Source organism: Bos grunniens, chromosome 21 (genome assembly GCF_055505025.1).
Source record: "Bos grunniens cultivar Pamir isolate PY7600 chromosome 21, Bosgru_T2T1.0, whole genome shotgun sequence".
Classification (NCBI taxonomy): domain Eukaryota; kingdom Metazoa; phylum Chordata; class Mammalia; order Artiodactyla; family Bovidae; genus Bos; species Bos grunniens.
In genome coordinates, this window is record NC_141185.1 from 13,113,266 (window position 1) to 13,140,981 (window position 27,716).

General features: G+C 44.7%; 1 protein-coding gene across 1 annotated transcript in view; it reads left to right on the top strand.

Moving 5' to 3' along the window:
• The first annotated feature begins 2,990 nt into the window (after positions 1–2,990).
• The window catches only part of LGMN (legumain), a 35,750-nt gene continuing 11,024 nt past the window's right edge, over positions 2,991–27,716 (top strand). The window contains exons 1-5 of the mRNA XM_086363180.1: positions 2,991–3,068; positions 13,120–13,286; positions 23,998–24,095; positions 25,204–25,285; positions 26,647–26,732. Of these exons, the coding sequence (XP_086219306.1) occupies positions 13,149–13,286; positions 23,998–24,095; positions 25,204–25,285; positions 26,647–26,732 (404 nt within the window). The 5' untranslated portion in view covers positions 2,991–3,068; positions 13,120–13,148. The remainder of the gene's footprint in view (positions 3,069–13,119; positions 13,287–23,997; positions 24,096–25,203; positions 25,286–26,646; positions 26,733–27,716) is intronic.

Sequence of the window (27,716 nt, forward strand, 5' to 3'; positions counted from 1 at the left end):
AATCACACTGATTGAAACTGCCCACCCTGGCCAGGCACCATAGAAACTATTTGCATAATTTGTTTTACGACAGGAGGTCCTAGTAAGGAACATGGAACTAATAAGCCTCCACCAACCAGAAGAGTTTTTCTGGAACTCTCTTGCTTTTTCCATGATCCAGCGGATATTGGCAATTTTATCTCTGATTCCTCTGCCTTTTCTAAAACCAGCTTGAATATCAGGAAGTTCACAGTTCACATATTGCTGAAGCCTGGCTTGGAGACTTTTGAGCATTACTTTACTAGCATGTGAGATGAGTGCAATTGTGCGGTAGTTTGAGCATTCTTTGGCATTGCCTTTCTTTGGGATCAGAATGAAAACTGACCTTTTCCAGTCCTGTGGCCACTGCTGAGTTTTCCAAATTTGCTGGCATATTGACTGCAGCACTTTCACAGCATCATCTTTCAGTATTTGAAATAGCTCAAGTGGAATTCCATCACCTCCACTAGCTTTGTTCGTAGTGATGCTTTCTAAGGCCTACTTGACTTCACATTCCAGGATGTCTGGCTCTAGGTCAGTGATCACACCAAGTTCCAGAAAAACATCCGACACGACTGAGCAACTGAACTGAACTGAACTGAACTGAACCGGAAGAGTTCGGGAAAGGTCAAAAGGAGACACCACATGTCCACCTCCCAAAATCTTTCTCTCTGGCATCCATCTTGGCTAAACAAGGTGTGCACCGCCAGGAAGGACTGAGTCAGAATGATTGGCTAAAGATGACCCAGAAACTAATCCCATCACCATAAAACCCGAGACTGCAAGCCATGTGACAGAGCTGTTCTCCTGGGTTCCCTTACCCTACTGCTCTCCAACCGGGTGCCCTGTCCCAATAAAATCTCTTGCTTTGTCAGCAGACGTGTTTCCTCGGACAATTCATTTCCGAGTGTTAGGCAAGAGCCCAGTTTCGGGCCCTGGAAGGGGTCCCCTTTCCTGCAACAGTGGTGGAACTAATTTTACACAAGCCAACACAGCCAAGAGAGTTCCAGAAAAACATCTATTTCTGCTTTATTGACTATGCCAAAGTCTTTGACTGTGTGGATCACAATAAACTGTGGAAAATTCTGAAAGAGATGGGAATACCAGACCACCTGACCTGCCTCTTGAGAAACCTATAGGCAGGTCAGGAAGCAAGTTAGAACTGGACATGGAACAATAGGCTGGTTCCAAATAGGAAAAGGAGTACGTCAGGCCTGTATATTGTCACCCTGCTTATTTAACTTCTATGCAGAGTACATCATGAGAAACGCTGGGCTGGAAGAAACACAAGCTGGAATCAAGATTGCCAGGAGAAATATCAATAACCTCAGATATGCTGATGACACCACCCTTATGGCAGAAAGTAAAGAGGAACTATAAAGCCTCTTGATGAAAGTGAAAGTGGAGAGTGAAAAAGTTGGCTTAAAGCTGAACATTCAGAAAACGAAGATCATGGCATCTGGTCCCATCACTTCATGGGAAATAGATGGGGAAACAGTGGAAACAGTGTCAGACTTTATTTTTCTGGGCTCCAAAATCACTGCAGATGGTGACTGCAGCCATGAAATTAAGACGCTTACTCCTTGGAAGGAAAGTTATGACCAACCTAGATAGCATATTCAAAAGCAGAGACATTACTTTGCCAACAAAGGGTCTGTCTAGTCAAGGCTATGGTTTTTCCAGTGGTCATGTATGGATGTGAGAGTTGGACTGTGAAGAAAGCTGATTGCCAAAGAATTGATGCTTTTGAACTGTGGTGTTGGAGAAGACTCTTGAGAGTCCCTTGGACTATAAGGAGATCCAACCAGTCCATTCTAAAGGAGATGAGTCCTGGGTGTTCTTTGGAAGGACTGATGCTAAAGCTGAAACCCCAATACTTTGGCCACTTCATGTGAAGAGTTGACTCATTGGAAAAGACTCAGATGCTGGGAGGGATTGGGGGCAGGAGGAGGAGGGGACGACAGAGGATGAGATGGCTGGATGGCATCACCAACTCGATGGACATGAGTTTGAGTGAACCCAGGGAGTTGGTGATGGACAGGGAGGCCTGGCATGCTGCAATTCATGGCGTCTCAAAGAGTCAGACACGACTGAGCGACTGACCTGAACTGAACTGAACACAGTCACAACAAAAAAGATGAAATGAGAGAACCCATGAATGTAAGTCTCAATATCTTGTGCTCGATGTCCTTGGGCAGTACTGGACTTATAGTAACTCCATTCAACTCAACTTTCTGAGCTCCACACCGTGGTACTTGTATGTATAGTATTTTACTTTTCTCTCCCTGTGAGACAATACCAAACGTTTGAGAAGTAGCATATGGATAAAAAGCACCGGATTCTGGAAGTTGACTGCCTGGCTCCGAATTCTGGCTCTGCCACTTCAGAGGTATGTGATCTTCCGAAAATTAACCTCCCTGACATAACTTTCCTTAGTTGCCCCGTGTGTAAAGCTGGGATGACATTAACAGTGCCTCCCTCTCCTAGGGTTGTTACCAGGATGAAACGGATCTGCACATCCCATCACCTGGGTTTCTTTAAAGACTCCAAAACCCAGGCCACACAGGCAGACCAAAATCTTTAGGGAGAGGCGGAGGCATCAGTACCTACGAAGCTACTACGCTATGTGGTTCTAATTTGTGTACAAGTTTAGAAGCGGAGTGTTAAACGGCTTAGGGCGCTGGGGATCGATCCTTCCGGGGAATCACTGCGCCCCTGGTTCCACACACGTCAGAACCACCCTCCCACCCTCACCCCATCCCGCCCTAATTCTCTGGATACCGTCCTCCCTGCGTTCCTTTGCTTTCTGGGATCAGAAGGCCCCGCGAGGGCTCGCTGGGACTTGTAGTTCCTGCGACTCTCCGGTCTCGTTCTCGCCTCCCATTGGCTTTCGAAGACGCTCCTCCCCGAAGCTCGGCCAATCGCCGCGGCGCAGCCAACCCTCAAAGCAAGGAGCTAGGACCCTGCTCAGCAATCTCTGCAGGGAGGACGCCGGCAGCTCACTTATTTGAGGCTGCGCACCGCGAGGAGTTCCCACGGTCCCGCAGCAGGTAATCAATATCCCTGGCAGGGGACTGGGGCCCGGCCCAACGCCCCACACCAGGGTCGCCCATCGGCCGCAGATCTTGGCTTCATGTCTGGGATTTTCAGTTTCCCCGGCCTTTTTTTTTTTTTTTTTTGAGTAAATCCATTTCTCATCGGGAGAAAGGGAGTTTTCGGCAAACGATGACTTCCGATGACCTCTCTCAGCCTTGCATCCCGTGGGGTTGGTGAGTTGGGGCTCCTTTTGTTGAGCGAGCTCTGGCTGGAAGCCCAGGCTCCTCCAAGAGCAGAGAGAAACAGGCGCGAGCTGAGAGCACATTTGCTAAGGTCCTATAGCCAGGGAATGCCAGGAGGGGGTCTCTTGTGTACTGTCTTAACAATCTAGAAACAACTCAGGTTGTTGAGGTTTGTAATGCTGAGGTTTCATCTGTTTCCAGTTAGTTCTTGGTAGCCTAAGGGGGAAGGGGTTATGTTAACCACAACAGCAAATATACCCAAAGGTATAAAAACATCCCTTCTGAGAAATCATAAAAGCTCCACTTCTCACAGGTTTGAGCTGGTGGGAGTTAACAGGATGATTCACATGAACCATGGAAGTGAAAGTTAGCAGGATTTGATCCCCTACTTCTATTAGAGTTGAGGTTTTACCCACGTGGTATTCAGTGCCAAGAATCTAGGGGCTGGGAGAAAGAAATTTTGTGAAAATAAATGTCCATGGTTTGAGACTTGCCCTGTGGTATGTAGTGAGTGGCATGGCCCAGCTGTCTTTGCTCCAGACAGTAATGTCTTTACTGCATTAGTTCGCAAACATTGGTTGAGCCTTACTAAGTTTTTTAAGCAGGGATTATTTCATAAAGGGGAGAGGCAGTTTATCGTGAACCATTCCAGTGTTCCAGGGGCAGCATCTAACCCTGCTTGTGGGAAGACGTAAGACTTTGCAGAGAAGGGAATAATTGAATGGAGTTTGAGGGATGGGCAGGAGCTAGCGCGATGAAAGAGAAGAGCCTTTCGCCTGGAAAATAGCATGATGAAGGCAGGAAAAGAGCACTGATTTTGGACCCGGAGTCCTGAGCCTGGTTGGAGCAAGGGATTTCATGTGGATAGTGGAAAACAGAGGCGCATCTTGCAAGCTTATAAGAGACTTGGATTTTGCCCTGAAAGCCCTAGAAACCGAATTTAGTAGATGTGTATCTTTGTTGTTGCTATTGTTTAGTTGCTAAGTTGTGTTGGACTCTTTTGTGACCCCATGGCCTGTAGCCAGGCTCCTCTGTCCATGGGATTTCCCAAGGGAGAATACTGGAGTGGGTTGCCATTTCCTTCTCCAGGGGATCTTTCCAACCCAGGGGAAGAACTTGAGTCTCCTGCATTGGCGGGCAGGTTCATTACCAGTTAGCCACGAGGGAAGCCCAGTGTGTATCTTAGATACTCTCTAATGTGGAAAAGTGTTGGAAAGAGGCCACACCAGGGAGCTCATTGCAGTAATTCCCAGGGGAATTGCTGAGGATTTTAAAGACAATTGCATTTGAATGAGAGGAGAGATGAGTAAAAGGTTGTGAACTCTTAAGTAAGTGAACACCGTCCGTAGTATTGTTCATTAAAAATATATTGAGGTGAATGCTGTCTCTTGAATTTTCCACCTATGACTATCTTTTTTAAGGAAATGACCAGCCTTTTTTTTTTTTTCTTTCTTTAAACCACAGACATTGCTTTAGGCCAAAATTTGAGTCCCATTTTATGAAGAGGAAATCATCACAAATGTTAAGGATATTGAAATCTGGATGATTAGACATATGACTCAAATTATCTTGTAATCCAGGAGATAGAGATCAAACCCATAATTCAGTTCAGTTCAGTTCAGTCGCTCAGTCGTGTCTGACTCTTTTCGACCCCATGAGTTGCAGCACGCCAGGCATCCCTGTCCATCACCAACTCCTGGAGTTCACTCAGATTCACGTTCATCGAGTCAGTGATGCCATCCAGCCATCTCATCCTCTGTCGTCCCCTTCTCCTCCTGCCCCTAATCCCTCCCAGCATCAGAGTCTTTTCCAATGAGTCAACTCATAATTAGATCACTTTATATCTATCAGAGTAGAAATTATGAACTTTGTTACTCTCAAGAGTATCAATTGTTTGAAAGATATCAGATATTTGGAAGTATATCTTAGGATAGTACTGCTGCTGCTAAGTTGCTTCAGTCGTGTCCGACTCTGTGCGACCCCAGAGACGGCAGCCCACCAGGCTGCCCCGTCCCTGGGATTCTCCAGGCAAGAACACTGGAGTGGGTTGCCATTTCCTTCTCCAATGCATGAAAGTGAAAAGTCAAAGTGAAGTTGCTCAGTCGTGTCCAACTCTTAGCAACCCCATGGACTGCAGCCTTCCAGGCTCCTCCAACCATGGGATTTTCAAGGCAAGAGTACTGGAGTGGGGTGCCATTGCCTTCTCCATAGGACAGTACAGCTGCTAGCAAAATAGGTATATCTTAAGACTCAGTGGTTCTATTCCTAAAGTACCAGAGAGACATTTGCTTACAAGGCAATGAGTATAAGAATGCTTTTGCAACATTTTAATAGTTAAAAAAAAAAAAGGTAACAACCTACATGTTTGTTAGTAGGAGAATTTTTATAAAGTGGATATATGTATTTTAAAGTATAATAAATTGATTGGAATGAAATAATTTACAATAGTGGTTACCTTGTGGTATGCGGAGAATGGGACAGGACAATGGGGGACTGTTTTATCTGTAGTGTTTTATTTGTTTATGGGGAAAGAGGGTTAACAGATTTACAAAATATTAACAGTTGATCTGTATAACGGTAACAGGTATTTTATATTATATTTGTACATTTCTGTAGTTTAACGTGTATCCTTCAATTTCTTAAAATATAAGTTGTAACAAAATTAAAATTAAGAATTTACATCTAGTTATAAAAGTCATGCTCATTCATTTGGGGAAAGACTACAAACTATTATTAATCCTAGATTTCCAAAAAATAGTAATTTGGGAGAAACTTAAAGAAATTCAAATGCCAAATAAGCAGTGAAAATAAAAATGTAGAAAAACCATTAACCAAAAATCAAATTCTTCTAGACATTAGTAAATTAAAAAAATCTTTCTTGACTATGTGTATTTTGAAATATGTTATAGCTGCTTGTACATTTTGAAATGTTAAAAGATAATTTTTTAAAAGTGAAGGGGGCGACAGAGGATGAGCTGGTTGGATGGCTTCCCTGACTCAGTGGACAAGAGTTTGAGCAAACTCTGGGAGATAGTGAAGGACAGGGAAGCCTGGCAAGCTGCAGTCCATGGGGTTGCAGAGTCGGACGTGACTTAGTGACTGAACAACAACATCACTCTGTATATATTACTGTCAGTTGAAAGGAGATTCCAAGTACAAAGTACATTTGTAGATTAGAAATACTGAAACGTGCAACGGACAACCTGGCTTCTTTCTTTCAAAGGGGGAGTCACTTGCACCTCCACTTAATAGAATGCATTTGCGTGTTTTTAGACAATAATTATTTTCATTTCTAGTATCTACAGTTTACAGAGTTGTGGGGGAAAAAAGTTCCATAGAATCATTGCAGGTAGATTCTTTGCCAACTGAGCCACCAGGGAAGTCCTCCATAGCATCAGAATTAGGTAACTTTGAAGGACATGCTCTTATCTAGAATGTGCTTTGCTACTGAATCATACATGTTCCCTATGAAAAAACATTGATTCTCTCACTTGGACAAAATCAATTTTTTTTTTTGAGATTTGAGATCAGACTACTTGGATTTTCTTTTCTTTCTCTCTCGCTCTCTTTTTTTTTTCCATTTTACTCTTGAAACAGAAAATCAAAGGATATGGGAACTGAATGGGCCCTTAATAATTTAGTTCTATCATCCCGTTTGACAGATGAACAATTAAGGTGAGGCAGGGTCTCCCTGGACTTAGGAACTTAGTCCAGTAGTAACTTAGGAACTGTCCTGTATTAAAGAGAAATTTCACCTGGCATTTGTTAAAAATGACAAGACGGGGACTTCCTTGGTGGTCTAATAGTTAGGACTTTGTCCTTCCAGTGCATGGGGCACAGGTTTGATCCCTGGTTGGAGAACTAAAATCCCACGTGCCATGTAATGTAACCTTTTTTTTTTTTTAATGAGAAGATGGATTTTATTCTAGCTGTTGTATTAGAGGAGAAAGACTTCCATATAGAACTGAGCTCAACTCCAAATACGTCAAGGACAACTGAGATTTATTGTCAGTAGGCAGAGTGGGAGGGTCAATGGCTGAAAAATTGCTAAGAGGAGCTTGATTAGAGGCCAAAGATGGGAGATCCTTGCAGGATTCTTGCTAAACCTGGGCTCAGTGGGCCAAAGTCTTGTCGGGCGGAGGGCTCAGAGGAACTTGACTTTAGTTCGGTAAAAGAGGGCTCCTTGTCTCCTGTCCTTGTCTCTTTTGCATGTTATCAGCCAGGGACCACTTGCATGATGATTTTGTTGTATGCCCACAAAGAACAGAGGGCAAGATCTTAAAACCTGTAGGTTTGGAAGTCTCTTTACAGATGTCATTGTCTGCCCAGCTGCTTTGCTTGGCTTTAATGGTTCGCTGTCTCTAACCCAGAGCAAGTAGCAAGTACAGGGCTGATGTGGGAGGTCACGGGGGTGGTTAAGGTCTGGGCTTTGGTGTCAGACTTGGATTTGAATTTGATCCTGCTATTTAGATGGTCCTCTAACTGTAGCCTTGTTACTTCTATTGCTGCTGACAGTTGATCTAGTGTGTGCACTTGGGTCTGTCCCAAACCTCCCCTATTGGATCTGACCCCATTTGATGGTACTGCCTGAAGTGGAGTCCTTCAGTTGAATCAGTGACTTCATGTAGCCCTGTAACATGAGAGGGTCGCTGGACCAGTGGGAGCAGCGAGGACTTGGCATTGGAGACTGGTGACATTCATTTGTAAAGGCTTGTCCATTGACAAACCACTTTGTGTGGTTCAAGTTCTCTTTTGATGGGCTCTTGTCCAACCAGTTTGTGTGGTTCAAATTCTCCTTTGATGGGCTCTTCTTCTAAGACCTTTTTATAACCAATTACCCATAAGTGTCTTAAAATAGTGGGGTGATGAAGAGCAGGCATGTTGGGTATCCTGCTGCTGGAGGAAACTTGGAGGCCCCAGAGTGTGGGGTGTAGCCCTCCCACCTATGGTTACAGGGCCTCTGAGATACTCACAAAAACAATGCTTTTTTGGTGTGACAAGTGAGGTGGTGTAATAGAAGAAGCAATCTTTGGAAGCAGATCAGTGTGTCACCCGGCAGTACCACTTTCCACCAAGTTTCTCTACCTCTGCTAGTCTGTCTCAGCTGAAGCGGGTAATGAGCCTGCTCACAGGCTGTTGTGAGGATGGGAAAGTGTCTTGCACACTCCATGGTTCAGAGATACCGACCCATATCCCGCCCTCCCTGTGCGGCATAGCAACAACAGAACACTCCTGGGGACTTTCCTCTCTCCCCTGGTTAGAGCAACAGCTCCCTGGGTCATTTTCTCCCTGCAAATGGTTAGCAGACTAAACACATACCCCTGAGCATCCTCTCAGAGGCCTTCCCACTCTCGGCACTTTTAAGAACTACCTTTTTCTTTTAAAGTTGTCACTGTATCCCATTATAAGGATGTATTATATTTGATTTAGGGCTTCCCTGGTGGCTCAGATGGTAAAGAGTCTGCCTGCAATGCAGGAGACCCAGGTTCGACTCCTAGATTGGGACGATCCCCTGGAGAAGGGAACGGCAACCCGCTCCAGTATTCTTGCCTGAAAAATCCCATGGACGGAGGAGCCTGGTGGGCTACAGTCCATGGGGTCGCAAAGGGTTGGACATGACTGAACTGCTAACACACACACACACACACACACACACACACACACATAATTGATTTGCTAAATAGTACCCTATTTGATAAAAGCCCCTGATGTTGGAAAAGACTGAAGGCAAAAGGAGAAGGGGGTGGCAGAGGATGAGATGGTTAGATAGGATTATCAACTCAGTAGACATGAATTTGCACAAACTCTGGGAGATAGTGGAGGACAGAGGATCCTGGTATGCTACAGTCCATGGGGTTGCAAAGAGATGGACATGACTTAGCGACTGGACAACAACAGACAACCCCCGTAAATGACCATTTATGTTGCCTCTGGGGTTTTCCTGCTACAAGTGGGTGAGCTCCTTCACCTTCTTAAAATCTTCCCTTTTTGAAAAAACGATACTCGACACTCCCACCAGGACTTCCTCTTCTGCTTTTATTCCTTCCCCAGCTCTCATGACCACCGCACAACCTGTCTCTTCCTGCTAGAATGTCAGCTCTGCGAAGGGTTTCGCCAGTTTGGCTCCCTGTTCAGTCTCTGTGAGCACCTGGTGGGTGTTCAGGCCCTGTGTGTTGGACGGATGAGCAGACAGGAAGAAGTAGAAGGCGGCGCCCGTGTGACTGGGGCCGTGGAGCGCCATGGGCAAGAAATAGCGGTCTTCCTGGGCCAGTTTGGCAGGGATCATTTACTTTTTTTTTTTGGCTGCGCTGGGTCTTCATTGAGGTGCTTATCTAGTTGCAGCCTGTGGACTAAGTTACCCTGCAGCGTATGGGATCCTCGTTCCCCAACCGGGGATCACATCTGCGTCCCTTGCATTGGAAGGCAGGTTCTTAACCACTGAGCCATCAGGGAGGTCCCAGAGATCCTTGTTTACTTTTTATTCATGAACTTTTCACTCTGCTGAAACAAGAATCATAGATATGCCGCAAGATGATTTGTGACTTTGTTTTCCTGCTCTCGACTTTGTCAAGAATAGTGCTGACCAGGAAATTGCTATCTGAAACGTGCTGTTTTGAGACGTGTTCATTGCTAAGGGTGATGGAAGGATTGTATTACTTCACATCTTTCCTTCGCCCCTGGCCCCATACTGTTCCCACGGTATTAATGCACGTGTTTTTTAAGTGGCATTTCCCAATCGGTGTCACATGGTGAGGGTTGTAACTTGGCGTTGTATTCAAGGAACCACAACTCTGTGTTAATAATTTTAAAAAAAGACAAGAATATTGCCAAATGTTAACTCTGAAAATGTCCCCTGTGTATGAATAAGAGTAACTTGCTAGTGTTTTAGAAGAATGAAAAATAAACTGGAATTTGTAAAAATACCCTGGTGGTGTTTTTTGCTTGCGGATTTAGGCAGTTGAGCTGGTGGCGTCTATTCTGTTGCTCAGGCAGCCCAACCATTCGACTCTAGTATATTTTATTTAAATATGAAAGGGGGAATTCCCTGGCAGTCCAATGACTAAAACTCTGAGCCTCCACTTCTGGGGGGCACAGGTTTGACCCCTGGTCAGGGGAACTAAGATCCCACATGCCATGAGGCCCAACAGAAAAAAGAAAAGAAAAGAGAAAGACAGAAAAGAAGAAGTCAGGCACTAGAGCCTCCGGACAGATCAGCCTCTTCAGGACTGAGTCACGTGATAGAGACTCAGAAAGCGTGGTATGCAAACCAGGGAGCCTATTTTATGATTGTTGATGAAAGATAATAAAAACCCCAGACTGTACCTGTCCTGTGGGCTGAGAACACATTCTGGCTCCTGAGGGCGGGCCACAGAGACCGCCTGTTTCAGTTGCATTGAAATGTAGCCGTGTTCACTGGTTTCTGTACCGTCTTTGGCTGCTTTGTGATGCAGTGGGAGAACTGAAGAGTTGTAATGGGGATGACTTGACCTGCAGAGCTGAAAATACCTACTTTCCAGCCCTTTACAGAGACTTTGCTGACCCCTGCCCCAAGAGAAGGCTTCCTGGGAGGCTTGCCTGCAGCCAGGAGGCTGCTGGTTGCATGACCTCCAGTATCACTGGCTCACCTTCCCCTCCAGTGTGGGGGCCACTGCAGAACTCTGGGGGTGGGAGCTTGACAGTCTCTTGCCTGACCTCACTGCTGCTGATTCATACCTTTGTATCACTTCCCCTTTTATTATCCCTCGGTGAGCCCTGGGCAGGTCAAGTGGACATGAGAAAACATCGTCTCATACACACAGACATATTAATAGACCAGCGGGTTCCGGGGCTGGGTGGCCTGGGAAGTCCACTGCCCTCATCTGTGACTCATCTTGACCATTTCAAGGCAATCTTGAATCAAATCTGGGGCACATCATTGTAGTTGCCCATGCATCCATGACTTTGTAGTGGAGCTAAAGAAACCTGGATCTAGCACCAACTCAGATTCTATCTTGTTGTTATCTGGCCATGCTGTGTACCACGCAGGATCCTAGTTCCCTGACAGAACTGAGCCCCTGCCACCTGCATGGGAAGCTCAGAATCTCAACCACTGGACTGCCAGGGAAGTCCTCCCGCCTCAGATTCTTAAGTCTTACATGTGAAAAATTGAGTTCCTGGGAGAAGTCTTGCGGGGATAGAGTAGTACGGTTTCTTGACTAGGAAGCTGGGCTTCTGGGCAGAGCTGACTAGAGTGTAGTCCTGGGCATCACCCAGAGCTTGTCAGAAATGCAGAGTCTCAGGCCCTGCCCATGCCTACTGAGTCAGACTCTGCCTTCTAACAAGCCCCCCAGGCGATCTGGGCGTATAGTTGGAGAAGTGCTGGCCCAAAGTGCCTTTACTTTTTAAAACTTGTACCAGACTCAGGGCTTCCTGTTTTTTCACTTGGGAGGAAATCCCATCATTTTGAGGTTTAGCACAGTCTTAGGCACAGATGCTGAGGATGGTTTCCTAGACTTTGAGGTGTTTCGTGCCTTAGCTGGCTCTGCAGTCCTTGAGGACAGAGGCTTCGTCCTGTCCCTACTGCGTTCCCAGCCCCCAGCACTTTTTCTGGCAGGGTCAGAGCTCAGGAGACTCTGACTGAGTAGGTGAATGAATGAGTGAATACATTAATGAGTGAGTAAATGAGCACTGTTTTGTCAAAAAGCATCAGAGGCAGAGGTTAGCCTTGGAACTGTTCTGTTCCGAGTTCCTATGTCTCAACGACTGTTTTTCCTCTTATCTCAGAATGGCAGGCCTGGCTTCTGCCATAGGAAGGCTTTTTTAAAAATGACATAGTCAGAACACAGGGCATTAAAACAGCATACTTGTCTGAGTAATTTCAGGGTGGCCAGGACTCGGCCTTAGTTCTGCCTTTTGTGCTTTAAAACTCTCTTTAAAGTTTTGGCCGTGAAGTGTAAGATTGGGCGTGTAGTTCATTAAGAATAAAGTCTTGAGATGCAGAACCATGTAGCAGAAAGGGTGGGCCAGGAATTCAGAAGGCGTGGGTTCTGGGCTGTGGCCAGTGCTGACTGTCCGTGAATATTGGGTAAGTCCCTTCTCTCTTGTTTCAACCTCCCCATCCAGTGAAACAAGGATTAAAATGTTTGCCCAGCCTCTTGTACGGAATAATGTAAATGGGTTGTAAGCAGTATACAAAGACATTCATTTGGGCTGCCAGTGTTAGACGATAGCTTACCCAGATAGCTCACACACATAAATTGCCCCTCAGTATTTACATCAAGTGTATGTTGAATTTTTACAAGCTTTGTTGTATAAGTAATATATATTATTTGTAGTAAAGAGAGACAAAAAGAAAGATCATTCTTAATTCTACCTATCTACCACCCAAGAGTAACTACTGTTAGATTTTGTCTGCCTTCCACATTTTGCTATGCACACATTCTATGTCTGTTCTTTTCTTAAAACAGTTCATATTATGTGGTAGATATTTTTCCGACACAGTGAAGTTTGTCAGTGAATTTTTTTTCCGTATTCCAAGTTGTGACAAAAGCTTTAAAAAGTTGCCCCTAGAGCTTCCTCGATATTCTTGGGTTTATTCTCCTAAGTTCAGCCCGTAGTGAAGGGGAGGCGCTGTGGGCAGCCCTCTGCTCCACTCCAGGGAAATGGCAGCAGCGAGGAGAATGAAATTCTGCTCTGACATCAGTTTTATCCTCGGCGTGTTCTGTCTGGTGACCAAATAATCTTATCTTTTTGACCCATCTTCTGTGGTCTTGTCTTAGGGGCCAGTAGCGTTCTTCTGTTTTTGTCATTCTTTTTTCGCTTGACTCTGCCTTTTTCTTCCTAGATTTCTGCAGCGGAACTCCAGGGGGCAGGATGATTTGGGAAGTCACCGTGTTGCTCAGCTTGGTCCTGGGAACTGGTGCTATTCCCCTGGAGGACCCTGAGGACGGAGGCAAGCACTGGGTGGTGATTGTCGCAGGATCAAACGGCTGGTATAATTACAGGCACCAGGTAAGAAGGTGACTCACCTCTTCCTGTATGACACTGGCAGTCTGTTAACAACCCTGGACATTGTTATTAGAAGAGACTTTTTATTTATTGTTTTTTGGTTTGGTTTTGCTTTGGGATGGAGTAGAAGCTACCAAGATTTTATTTATTTTAAACTTTTAATTTTGTATTGGGGTATAGCTGATTAACAGTATTGTGATAATTTCAGGTGAACACCAAAGGGACTCAGCCATACATGCACATGTATCCATTGTCCCCTAAACCCCCCTCCCATCCAGGCTGCCATGTGACATTGAGCAGATATCCCTGTGCTATACAGTAGGTCCTTGTTGGGTATCCATTTTAAATGTGGCCATGTGTACATGTCCATCCCAAACTCTCTAACTATCCCTTCCCCCCAGCAACTGTAAGTAGAACGGATGTTCCTCTTAGGTTGGCAAAAATTAGGGTGTTGATGAGGATGTGGAGAGCAGAACACACACCCCACCCCCAGCCCCGCCCCCATTGCTGAGTGGATTATAAAGTGGTACAGTCATTTTGGAAACCATTTTGGCTGTTCCTCAGAATGGCCCGTATGTCGTCACCTCAGTCTAATGCAGGGATTCTCAGCCTTGGCACTGTTGACGCTTGGGTCCATCCAGGTAATTCTTAGCTGTTGGGGGCTGTCCTACGCATGTAAGATGTTTAGCAGCATCCCCGCCTCTGCCCTCTAGGTGCCAGGAGCATCACCCAGCTACTGTAACAACCAAAATTGTCTCCAGACTTTGCCACATGTCCTTAGTTGAGACCTACTGGTCTAGCGCCTTCATTTTAGTAAATAAAGAAACTGAGACTTGAAGACCGGAGGTGGCTCGCGTGAGGCCGCATAGGTGCAGACAGGACTCTGGAAGCAGCGTCACAAGTCTGCTTGCCCTCCACACCCCTGCCCTGCTGCTCTGCCTTCACCCTTTCCTCCTCTTCTTTCCTGGCACTCTCAGCAAACCAGCCTGGCAGAAATTAGAGAGGAAAGAATCTACATTCGGCAGCCTCCAGGTGCAAATGTAAAATGGTGTAGCTGCTTTGGAGAACAGTCTGGCAGTTCCTCAAAGGTTAAACACAGAGTTACCGTATGACCCAGCAATTCCACTCTTAGGTATATATTCAGAAAAAAAAAGAATATGTACGTCCCCCCAAAAAAACTTGTACTCAAATGATTATAGCAGTTTTATTCATATTAGCCTAAAAGTAAGAACAATCCAAGTGTCCAGTAAATGGATAAACAAAAAGTATTGTCTGTCCACACAAGGTGTTATTATTTGGCCATAAAAGAGAACAAAGGACGGATACATGGCTTCAATAGGGCTGAACCTTACAAACATTATCCTAAGTGAGAGAAGCCAGTCACAAAGGACCACAGGATTCCATTTATAGATGGAAGTCTAGCGCAGGAAGCTCTAAAAACAGAATGTAGATTCGTTAGTTGACCAGGTCTAGGCAGAGGAGCGGACAGAGAATGACTGTTACTGGGTATGGAGTCTCTTTTAGGGATGATGAAAAGGTTCTGGAATTAGAGAATGGTGGTGGTTGCGTGACTTGGTGAACATACTAGAAACGACTGACTTGTATATTTAAAAGGTTGACTTGTGTGATGTGAATTATATACCTTCATAACATTGTTATTAAAAAAGTCATTGAATCTTTCAGTTCTCAGAGACGAGATGCACAGGCAATCATAAGTAAACGCATTTGACCCCCACTGTGGGGTTATGTGCCGTCGGTCCAGTTCTTTTTCCCGATTTATGTTTACTTTCTGTTTCAACTGGTCACCTTTGAAGTGCTCAGTCACCAAGTGTGGCCAGTGGCTGCCAGATTAGACCTGGCATCTGTGCTTGTGACGGCTTAACAGGGCTGCCTCGTGAGTGTTTCGCTCCCAGGATATCAGTTTCATGATCTGTTAAAGAGGGGTTGGTTTAGGTGAACTCCCTACCAGGTCTATAATTTGATGATTATTGAATGAATTAGTTCTTGAATGCTTTTTATATGCTAGCTGAATAGGAAATTTGGCTTGATTAAAAAATTATTTTCATTGGCAGTATACCTTTTTAATACTTCACCCAGACCTGACCCTGGCTTCCCTGGTGGCTCAGATGGTAAAGAATCCGCCTGTAATGTGGGAGACCCAGGTTCGATCTCTGGGTTGGGAAGATCCTCTGGAGGAGGGCATGGCAACCCACTCCAGTATTCTTGCCTAGAGAATCCCATGGGCAGACGAGCCTGGCGGGCTACAGTCCATGGGGTCACAAAGAGTCGGACACGACTGAGCAATAAGCACAGCACACACACAGACCTGACCCAGTGAAAGAGGACTAATCCGAGTATTAACTACCCAGCTCAGTTTTCTCCTCTGCCTCTTACCACGAGTCAGAAAGATGGGGTATTAAATACGGGTCACTGATAGCAGACTGGCTGCTTCATCAGACACCCTGGTTTTTATATAACTAACTTTAAAAACCATGTATTGGTTAAACATTATTCAGTATAGGTATCTGATTACCCTTTGCTCCCAGGAAATTTTTTTAAAGTGTTGCTAGTTTCCCTGGGTAAACTACTTCATATCAAAATGGAATGAAGCAAGTAAAGCAAAAAGAAGTGGGCACAGACTGAAATTTCTGTCCCTAAAGAAGGGTGGATGCTGGTGCTAAAGATGGGCAGAGGAAGCGTGGCTGCTGAATCATGGTTGGCCTCGGTTCATATCCCTGCTGGCCAAGTTCTCTCCTTGGCCAACTGCTGACACTTGCTGTCTTGACTTTAGAGACTGAGCATTAAAAGAGTGTTTGAGGTATAGCCAGTTAACACCCCAATACAAAATAAAAAATTAAAAGTGTGAGGGGAAACAAAGAGCATTTGAAAGAACTTTTCCCATGGAACCTACACAGACTTTTTCTTTTCTGCAGAGACTTTTTTTTTAATTTATTTTATTTTTTAACTTTACAATATTGTATTGGTTTTGCCATATATCAACATGAATCTGCCACAGGTATACACGTGTTCCCCATCCTGAACCCTCCACCCACCTCCCTCCCCGTACCATCCCTCTGGGTCGTCCCAGTGCACCAGCCCCAAGCATCCAGTATCATGCATCAAACCTGGACTGGCGACTCGTTTCATATATGATATTATACGGTTTACGTTTTCCTTGAGTGAACATAGCACTTGTTATCACAAATTTGTTTAGGGAAGATTAGTATACTGGGCACAGTTAGATTGTTGCAGAGCGTTCTTATATGCTTTATGATGGTTATTTAACCTGTGTTGGTTACATTGAATTGGATTTCTCTGTTTTCCATTTGGGGCTGGGATGAATGGATGACAGCGAGGGAATTGATGGGTCTGGGCTGATGCTAGTGGGATATGTTGCATCTTGAGTATGGGCTTGGAAGGTCTTGGAGGACAAATTCCTGCAGTGGTGGAGGCAGGAGCCAGACTCCAATGCATGGATGACAGGAAGATGTCCCTTGGTGCAAACCACACAAAGGATGTTATTTACTGGCTAATTTTCCGACAGGTTTGTGATGGGGAGAAAGAAGAATATAGGTCACCAGGGGAGGAATGGGACTAGAGGAAGGTTTCTTTCAGTACAGAGATCTCAGTGCATCGAGAAGGAAAATTAAGTGGATTGAAGGTGAAGTTCACCATTGTACAAGGCATTAGGAGGATGTTGGGATATGGGGGGCGCGGTGTTGGGAGGAGAGGAGATGTGAGCCAGGAGTCACTGGGAGAAAGGGGCTTGAGGGGAGCTTTGAGGTCACTGCTGGGCAGTGGGGCTCTGAAGGAGAAGGTCTGGCATGTTGGCAACAGAAGAGGTGAGGAGCTGGAGAATGCTGACGTCCCCTCCCCTCTGCTGGTCTCGAGCTGGGGGCTGTGGTGGAGAGGAAGGGAGTGCCACCTTTTCCTGGGAAGGCTTCAGGAGCCTCCTTATGAGCATCCATGGGGCCAAGAGGAGGCAGAGAGGGAGAGGGAAAAGTCCAGAACTTGTACATGTTGAAGTTGGGAGGAAAGAATAGGCTGATGGAGGGTCTAGTGGCAGTCATTACACTTGTGAATGACCACCTTTCACTTTATATATTTAAGGGTGTGTGTAATTACCACTTTTTAGAAACAGCTTTATTGAAGAGGTATGTTTCCATGCCATACAATTCACCTATCTCATAGTACAGTGATTTTTAGTAAATTCAGATAGTTGTGCAAGTGTTACCACAGTTCAGTTTTAGGACATACCCATCCTTCTAGAAAGTTCCCCCGTGCCTGTACTCATCCCAGCCTCCTGCGCCCAAGGATTTGCCATTTGCCTTTATTGTCTTGCCCTCTCCAAAAACTTCATAAATGGAATCATACAATGTGGAGGCTTTGGTGTCTGGCTTCTTTCACTTGGCATAGTGTTTTTATAGTTAATCCATCTTGTTACAAAGTATCACTTTTATATTTTAAGAAAAGAAACAGATGGAGAGCAGAGCTGAGCAGGACTGAATTAGGGGAATGCAGTTAGCCCAGGAGGGCTGTCTTTGTACAAGCCAGACGCTGGGCCGGGCGGTCGGGACTGTCGGTTGTGGACTTGCATAGACCCCCAGGTGTAATTCCTGTTCTTCCCGAATCTGGTGTGTTAGTTTGAACAAATGATGTAATCTCACTCCAAACCTCTTGATTCTCCTCTGGAAAATCTGAGGTGGTGGTGGGCTTAGTGAGTGAAAGTTGCTCAGTCCATGGAATTCTCCAGGCCAGAGTACTGGAGTGAGTAGTTGTTCCCTTCTCCAGGGGATCTTCCCAACCCAGGGGTCGAACTCAGGTTTCCCATGTTGCAGGCAGATTCTTTACCAGCTGAGCTAGCTGGGAAACCCAAGAACACTAGAATGGGTAGCCTGTCCCTTTTCCAGTGGATCTTCCTGACCCAGGAATCGAACTGGGGTCTTCTGCATTGCAGGCGGATTCTTTACCAGCTGAGCTAGCAGCCCCCTCACCCTTGCCCAATGCCCAGACTCAGGGCTTAGCCTCAGCAGTGCTCAGAGCATGTGCCAAGAAGGGGTACTATACATATTCTCTCAATGAGCAGCCCATGAACTCTTGCCAGCCCCTGCCTGGCTTCAAGGTGGGCCCCTTGGCAGTGGCGCCAAGTATTTCAAGAACAAGTCCTTTGCCTTTGCCCCAGGTCAGCTTAGTTAACCTGGGTTGCCCAGGTTGCCCTTAGTTAGCTTACAGTTAGCCTGAAGTGGGGCGGCATGATCAGTGACTGGACAGTGACCTCCACCAGGAAATCATGGGATGTGTCAGTAATCCCATCTCCCTACGCTGAGAGTTGAGTCAGCAGTCTCTGTTCAGTGGCCCAGAGGGCTCTGCCCTCAATATCAAGTCTTGCTCAACACCTTCCTCTCACATGGCATTTCTGTTTTTAAGGGAAAAAATGCACAGAGATAAGACATGCTCCAGGAAAGTCATTCAAGTAACCTTTAGCACTGTCTCCAAGTCATTTGACTTGGCTTAACCTTACATTTATTTCTTTTGGGTGTTAGTGAGTGCTTGACTCGGACCGAAAGCCCCTTTGAATTGAGAAGGTTGGGAGGAAACCAAGTAATTCCAAGGACCCAAGAGAGGATCACTGCTTGGCTTTGAGACCTCTGTGTGGGAGGCAGAGCATGAGGCATGGTGGGGGGAGCCCTGAGCCCTTCCTGAGCCTGTCCCCATCTGTGAAATGGACATAAAAGAGTCTGCCTGTCAAGACGGTGGTGAGGAGCCCAGGAATATAGGGGAGCACTACCAGGATAGGCTGAATGTATTTTCTAAAATATATGGTCTTACTGAAGCATATTTTACAGATTGCATATAATTCACCCATTTTCAGTGTTCAGTGATGTTTTACTACATTTAGCAAGTTGTGCACACATCACCATAAATCAGTTTTAGAACATTTCCATCTCCCCAGTAAGATCCCTTGAGCCAGTTTCCAGTGCCCAGCTGGAGGCAGCTGCTAGTGTACTAGTCTACTTTGTCATTCTGTAAGTTTGCCTTTTCTGAACATACCATATAAATGGGGCTGTGCAACGTGATCTTTTGTGTCTGGCTTCTCTTAAGGCCATGTTTTTAAACTTTATCTGTATAGCACGTGTCAGTGCTTCATTCCTTTTATTGCCGAGTAGCATTCCATTGTGTGGTCACATCACATTTTGTCTGTTTCCCAGTCAGTGGATATTTGGGTTGTTTCCTTTTTTTTTTCTTTTGCCCATTTGAAGCATTCTGCTAAGAACATTTGAGTACAGATCTTGGTGTGTATAAATGTTTTTGTTTCTCCTGGCAGATACCTAAGAGTAGAATTCCCAGGTCATGGGGTAAATTTATACTTAACTTTTAAAGAAACTTAAACTACTTTCCAAAATGGCTGCATCATTTTACATTCACGCAGCATGGATGAAGCTTCCTGGCTTATCCTCACCTACGCTTGTTATTGTCTGTCTGCTGTGAAGTGGTAGCTCACTGTGGTTTGAGTTTGCATTTCCCTGATAAGTAATGATTGTGAACACCTTTTTATGTGCTTATCAGTTGTTTTTGATTGAACCAGTTGTTTTACTGAGTACAAGAGTTCTCTGCACATTCTACATACAAGTTCTCTCTCAGATATATGTTTTGCAAACACTTTGCTCTCACTCTGTTGCTTATCTTTTTACTTTCTTACTGGTGTCTTTTGAAGCACTAAAATTTTGAATTTTGTTGATGTCCAGTTTATCTTTTTTTTTTTCTTTTATAGACCATGCTTTTGGGGTCATATCTATGACATCTGTGCAATTACAATTCAAGATTTCAAAAATTTTCTCCTGTGTTATCTTATAAAATTTTGTTTTAACACTTAAATTTAAGTATGATTCATTTTGAGTTAATTTTCATATATGGCGTGAAGTGAGAGTCTAAGATCATCTTTTTGCATGTAAATATCCAAAATTTCCCAGCACCATTTGTTGATAAGATTCTCCTTTCCTAGGGTAGTTCTGAAAACAGGAAGTGAAAGTTCTCCAGCTTTCTTCTTCTTTTTCAGTATATATATATATTTTTTTTACTAGTGCAGTTACGTACAAATTTTAGCATTATCTTGTCAATTTCTGAGGAAATCCCTGCTGATCAGTTTTTTAAAAATTTTTTTGAGGGGGAGAGGAGAGGTATTTTAATTTTATTTTTTTATCTTTTGTCTGTACCGCACGGCATGCGGGATCTTAGTTCCCCAACCGGGGATTGAACCCATGCCCCCTGCAGTGGAGACACTGGAAGTGTGGAGTCTTATCCACTGGTGTTGTTAGTTGCTCAGTCGTGCCCGACTCTGCAACCCCATGAACTGCAGCCCATCAGGCTCTTCTGTCCATGGGATTTTCCAGGCAAGGATACTGGAGTGGGTTGCCATTTCCTTCTTCAGGGGATCTTCCTGAGCCAGGGACTGAACCCAGGTCTCCTTCACTGCAGGCAGACTCTTTACCGACTGAGCTAGTGTTTTAAAAAGTTTAAGGGTGGTATGTCTTTTAATCCATGAGCACGAGATATCTCTCTGTGTATTTAGATCTTTAATTTTCCTCAGCAGTTTTATAATTTTCAGTTTACAAGTCTTGCACTTCTTTTGTTAAGTTTATTCCTAAGTTGTTTTTGTTTTTTGGTGAACCTGCTTTTTGGTGTCTAACAGGAGAGATAAATAATAGGCTGCTTTGCACTGAGATGAGTGGGTAGGTGTGCCTGCTTACTCCAGTTTCATTGAGAAGGTTAAATCTGACATAATATTGGTTTGATTTTTTTTCTTATGAAATAGAAAACAAATATGTATATAATGTGCCTGCAATGTAAAGAATAATAATAAAACGAATACCTATGTACTTTGTACTGAAATGTTGTTGCTGAACCACGAAAGACGCTGGGATTCTTGGGCTCCGGAGGAGAAGAATTCAGTCTGGGGCCAGAGATGAGGCTTGATCACTCAGAGCTTTTGTGTAATTTTTAGTAAAGTATAAAAGAGATAGAGAAAGCTTCTGACAGAAACATCAGAAGGGGGCAGAAAGAGTGCCCCCTAGCTAGTGTTAGCAATGGAGTTAAATACCTTTTAATTAAGTTATTACAATGAATCAAAAGAATGTCTAGAGGTTGTAAGATCAGATCAGATCAGTCGCTCAGTCGTGTCCGACTCTTTGCGACCCCATGAATCGCAGCACGCCAGGCCTGTCTGTCCATCACCAACTCCCGGAGTTCACTCAGACTCACGTCCATCGAGTCAGTGATGCCATCCAGCCATCTCATCCTCTGTCGTCCCCTTCTCCTCTTGCCCCCAGTCCCTCCCAGCATCAGAGTCTTTTCCAATGAGTCAACTCTTTGCATGAGGTGGCCAAAGTACTGGAGTTTCAGCTTCAGCATCATTCCCTCCAAAGAAATCCCAGGGCTGATCTCCTTCAGAATGGACTGGTTGGATCTCCTTGCAGTCCAAGGGACTCTCAAGAGTCTTGAGAGTAAAGATCTTACTAAACCCACTCCCATAATTTACATTTTAAGATAACAGGATTAGCCAGAAGGTTTTCAGGAAGGAGAAATTGTCCTCAAGCAGGATGCATTGTTGTTATATAATCCCTAGCACAGAGTTTAAACTGAGTTGTTTGTTATATAATCATCAGTTCCAGGCTTAAAGATAAAAACCATTTTATGTGACTAAGACTGAGGAATTTAGAGGAAAAAACCTTTGTCCTTTTCTCCTCCTTGAGAATTCCAGACCCCTCTCTCCTTGGGGACCCCCGGACTTCTTATCAACCTGCCTAGGAATTGACTCTCTCAGTCCCCAACTGAAGAAAAAGAAAATTATTAGTACATTGTCCCCTGTCTGGTCCAGTCTTCACCCTGCCAGAGGGCAAGTTCCTTAGATTTGTTTTAGAGTTTACCATCTGTGTATTTAACTAAGCAACATAATGTTTACTTTAGCCTGTTTTGACCTTTATATGAATGTAATCATAAGGAGATCAGTCCTAGGTGTTCATTGGAAGGACTGATGTTGAAGCTGAAACTCCAGTACTTTGGCCACCTCATGCGAAGAATTGACTCATTGGAAAAGACCCTGATGCTGGGAGGGATTGGGGGCAGGAGGAGAAGGGGATGACAGAGGATGAGATGGCTGGATGGCATCACTGACTCGATGGACATGAGTTTGAGTGAATTCCGGGAGTTGGTGATGGACAGGCAGGCCTGGCGTGCTGCGATTCATGGGGTCGCAAAGAGTCGAACACGACTGAGCGACTGAATTGAACTGAATCATAGTGAATATTTTTTTTCTATCATTTGTTCTTTTTCTCATTATGTTCCTGAGATTCATGTATCTTGAAGCATGGGTTGTATTTCATTCATTTTTAGGTATTCCATTTGCGTGATCTTTATGGTACTCCCGTTACATGAACATCAGACAGTTTATTTTTCTGTATTTTCTGAAAGCAAGATCAGGTTCTGGAGTCAGGATGCCTGGGATCTTTCACTTTGAGCTGTGTGACTTGCACAGGTCACCTCCCCTCCCTCAGCTTTTAGGACCTCACTGTGAAATGGGAATCACTATCACAGAGGGTTGTGATGAGAATTGAATGAGATGGTACCTAGAAAGTCTGAGCATAGTGCCTGGCAAGTAGAACAAAGTCCATAAATGTATGAGTTTTCATATTCAGTTATCTATTCATCTAATAGCTCTTGAATGCCAGGTCTTGGACTCACCCACACAACATTTAGCAACTGTATTTTGAGCACCCATTTTTGCTATGAAGTCCGTTTGTTTGGGACATGTACAGGCAGAATGCTGGGTTTGGTGGTGTGTGAGCTTTATTTCAATTGCTCTGCTAAGAGCTGTTTAGAACATGATCTGTGGACATCCAGTTTCTGAAGCCCTCTTCTTTACAGAAGCAAATAACTGGGCACGGCATTTCTTTTATACTCTGCCCTAGGAAAGACATAATTAAATAAAAGCAGAAAGTTAGGTAACGTTTTCCCCTTTTGTCCTCAAATGATTTCCATGTCATGGAGTGTAGTCTGTATCATTTGAAAAAGGAAGCAAAAATTGTCTTGGCCTTTTTATGGACAAGGAATCTCATTAGCAAAGTTTTTCTTTTACCTTTACTATGGTCACCCTTGTTATTTTTTTTAAACTAAAGAACACATTCCTCATTTTAGCTCCTGAGCTGAATTTTTGAGTTTTTCACTCAGTTCTCTGAACAGCGACTGTAGCGGTTAAGGTTACTGGAACCAGAAGAGTCCTGTGTGATGCAGAACTAACCGCTAAGCTTTTAATCTGTTGGTTCATCATTCTGTCATTCTGTTCTTCAGCCCTAAATCAGTGCTTTCAGGAGACTTTTCTGTGGTGTGCAAAATGAAAATAACTTATTCAGGGCTTTCAAAAGCCCTTGCTTCCTGCAGATGTGGTGGTGGTGGGTGGTGGTGGTAGTTGTGTGTGTGTGTGTGAGAGTAGTCCACATGTTACACTAATTGCCTGATGAGAGTTTCATGGTGAAGGGTGGATTTTTAAAAATTGAACTGAAAAAGATAAATGAATGTGTTTTAAACTGATTTAAATACCTGACCAATAAGGAGTGGGACACAGCACGTCTTCCATGAGAAAGAACACGCTGCTCATGAAAACACTCAAATTGGCTTCTTCTGGACAAAATCTAACACTTGACAAAACCCCTTCTCCCAGGCAGATGCATGCCACGCCTACCAGATCGTTCACCGAAACGGGATCCCTGATGAGCAGATCATCGTGATGATGTATGATGACATCGCCAACTCCGAAGAGTGAGTATGGAGGGCTTTGAACTTGATGGTGAGGAACTTTAGAGCGTTTTAAAAAATACACATGGATTCTCAGGAATTCTTGGTTGGGCAGCCTAACATTAGAATGTAAGCTGACTCCCAGCTGAAATTCCACCCACCTATTTCATGTAGAGCTTTGACCATAACTTGGTAGAACCCAGCAATGACAGGGACATAGCAAATGGTAGTGAAGGTGCTGAGGCTTGGGCTTTGCAATGCTTTAAAGCATGAGTTCCCTCTCGGCTTGGAGAACTAATTCATTACTAGGTTCTGCGGTGCTTGTTCCTGAGCTCTGTGCCAGGGCGCTTTGGAGGCCTGTACACAGGAGGCTCCTTTGTAGCTTAGATCCTCCCACCCTTCTTTCTATACCTATTTCCTTTTTTAAAAAATTGCTGAATTTAATTTTATAAACCGTTCTCTTATGCCTGCTTATCTGATTTCTTGAGATCAGAAACAGCAGGTGTGGGGGACTTCCCTGGTGGTGTACTGGTTAACACTCTGAACTTCTGTGCAGGGGGCTCAATCCCTGGTCAGGGAACTAGATCCCATAAGCCAAGTGGCTCACCCTTTCCTCCCCCTGCCAAAAAAAAAAAAAGCAGCAGCAGGTTCGGGTAGGACTCTAACCCATTCTAGTCTCCCAGCTCCTCAGTTCCCAACTGTGGCCTTTCCGACGATCACATGATGGTTCCTAACCCATTCTGAGCTTTAATGCCTAAGCTCTTGCATCAAAGCCTTGTTTGCTGTTCTCTCTCTGAAAGTAGTTTTTCTCTGAGAGATCTCTTGATGAGATCTCCCCTCCAAGATGCAAGCTGGTGTCCAGCAGGAGGCCAGGCACATGAGGGCCTGGGTTCCTGTCCTCAGTTTGCAGAGCTCAGCCCTTCACTGCTCCGGCCGGGAGCTCAAGACTTGTGGGACCCCAAGACCCTCGGGCTACTAAAACCACATGTTGGGGACCTGGGTGGGTGATGAGAAGTGTCTGTGACAGTCATGGCTGTTTAGTCTTTTTATGCTTAACCGGAACATATTTATGAAGATGCAGATTTCAGAGATACATCAAATTGTGTGCTTCATTGCATCCTTTGATTTTCAGCAATCCCACCCCGGGAATTGTGATCAACAGGCCCAACGGCTCAGACGTGTACCAGGGCGTGCTGAAGGACTACACGGGCGAGGTGAGGCGGAGCGCGGGGTCGGAGCCGGCGGGGTCTGCTTCGTTTCAATGATGGTTTTCCCCTCTTTCTTGAACTTCTGGAATCAGGACCTCATTAGACGGATTTCTGGCCAACGTTTCATGTTTATATTGAGATTTGTGCCTGAGGCATAATTTCTGTGAATTTCGAAAGAAAGCAGAGAGAAAAAGAAAAAAGTATTAGTGGTAGTCTGCCAATCTTTTATTTCTAGTTTTATTATACTTTAAATCTCAGTAGTTTTCTTTCCGTAATACCTGATTTTCTTAAGATACTGCCACTAATCTGATTATAAATTATTTGTGTCCTTTTCTGAAAATCAGCTTTCTCAAATGCCAGCCCTGGTACAAAGTAGTGTCTCTGGATTTTGCTGAGATAGTTTTCCACCATTATTATAATAGTATATCACTTCCAATGATTGAAAGTCGTCCGAATGGATTGGCCAAAAAGTTTGTTCGGTTTTAAGTAAAACTAAAAGACATTTTCCATTTTCACAATGAACTTTATTGAACAACATATTCATTAATTGAACAAACTTTCTGGCCAACGCAGTACATTGACACATTTTTGAAAACACCATAATTTCATTAGCCTCCTGGATTTCATACCCTCTTTTTCTTAATTTCAGTGGAATCTTTTAGGAACTAATGTTCCTTGTGAGAGAGAAACATTTCTATGAAGTTTAGCGGTTCTTCCAGTTTTATTTTTCTCTTTTAAATTCAAGAACAATTAAATCAGATACATCATTCATCTAACATAGATGATCCCATTTTTATGAAATTGTTTCCATAGATTTATTTAAGGAAATGTCCAAAATGTAGGTGGTGGAATTTCTGGTGATTTATGTTCTTTCCTCTGTGCTTTTCTGTAATTTTTTTTTTTTTAATAATCAGATATCATTTTATAAAGTCGCCTTTAAGGGGTGTTTTGGGATTCAGCCTTTGAGGAGGCAGGCCGGTTGCAAAGGTCGGCACTGAAGTCTCCGTCTCCATCTTTGTTGTCTCTCTGAGGCCACATGCTCTTCCTCTGCTCTTTGTCCCTCCCTACCAACATCTTTGGGTTTTTCCACCTGGACTTTATAATGGTCAAGAAGAAATGGCAGGCTTGCTGAACGGCATCAGCCAAAGACAAGACGATGCCTGAGACAAGGTCATGCACACGCGCCGGGAACACTGACCTTGCTCTGGGTCTTTCTTGGTGGCAGATTTTTTTGAAGGATGTATTTGCCCTTCATCCTTAAGCCTTGGAGGTGTATGGTCATGGCCTGGGCCCTCTGCTACAGACTCAGCACTCTCACTGATTTAAAGTGACTGCTACATCTGATTTCAACTCCCAATTTTTCGTAGGATGTCACCCCGAAGAATTTCCTTGCTGTGTTGAGAGGTGATGCAGAAGCAGTGAAGGGCGTAGGATCTGGAAAGGTCTTAAAGAGGTAACGTCTGTTTTATGGCTGTCCCTTTTTTCTGAATGACCTGGTACTCCAGAATCGAGAATTCATACAGGCCTTGTTCTTGCTTCTGGCCTGTTTACTGGTGAGAGATTGCAACGTGGGGACCTTTGTCCTGACAGCCTGCACAGAACCTGTGGCTTCTTTCAGCAGCCATTTCTGTAACAAATTAACCCTATGATCCAGGGTCCCTCGTTACTCTTAATGAAATGTTCCCCATCGCTTAAACCTGCTGCTAGTCTATCGGAACACCCTGAGACCAGCGTGAAGCTCTGTGGCCAGTCAGGTTGAAGGACCCCCACCCAGCCTCCCGACGACCTTGTGCTCTGATGCCAGGTCAGCCCAGCGGGAGGAGGACATTGATAAATCTCCGTGTTGGGGACAACTCACCCTGGTGCTTGCCCTGCTCTCTGTGGGTGAGGGATGTCTCGTGTAGCATCTCTTTATGAAGCATTTTGATGTGATGTCGGGGAGCTCGGGAGCATGGCCTCAGAGTCTCAGATACTAGGCAGCTGGTGCTGCTCGAGTAGCTCCTGTGAGTTAGAGCAGAGAGGGATGTCTGAGCAGGATGAACCAGGTTGCTTCCAGTGAGTTGTTACATCTCTGCCGTCTTGGAACAGGGCCCTCAAGTGAGGGAGCACCAGTGGGCATCCCAGGCTGTGTGCAGGCCAAGGGCCCTGGAGGGCACTTGGAACTGCAGGACCACGTTTGGTGGCGTGTCCTGGCTCCCTTACTCATTTGGGGGATATCTGGTAGGAGAGTGTGGCCACCTGGGATGAGGCCCAGTGGCTATAGGCCCCCACTCTCCCAATCACCCTGGGCTGTCTGCTGAGTCCTGGCCTTCCAGGCTCTGGGATATGCCTCTTGGTTCAGAGTAGCACTCAGTGGGATCAAAGGGAGCAAGCCAGACAGCGGTCTCTTGTGCTCCTCCTCCCACCTGGTTGGGAGACTGTAATCCTCAGGCTTCTC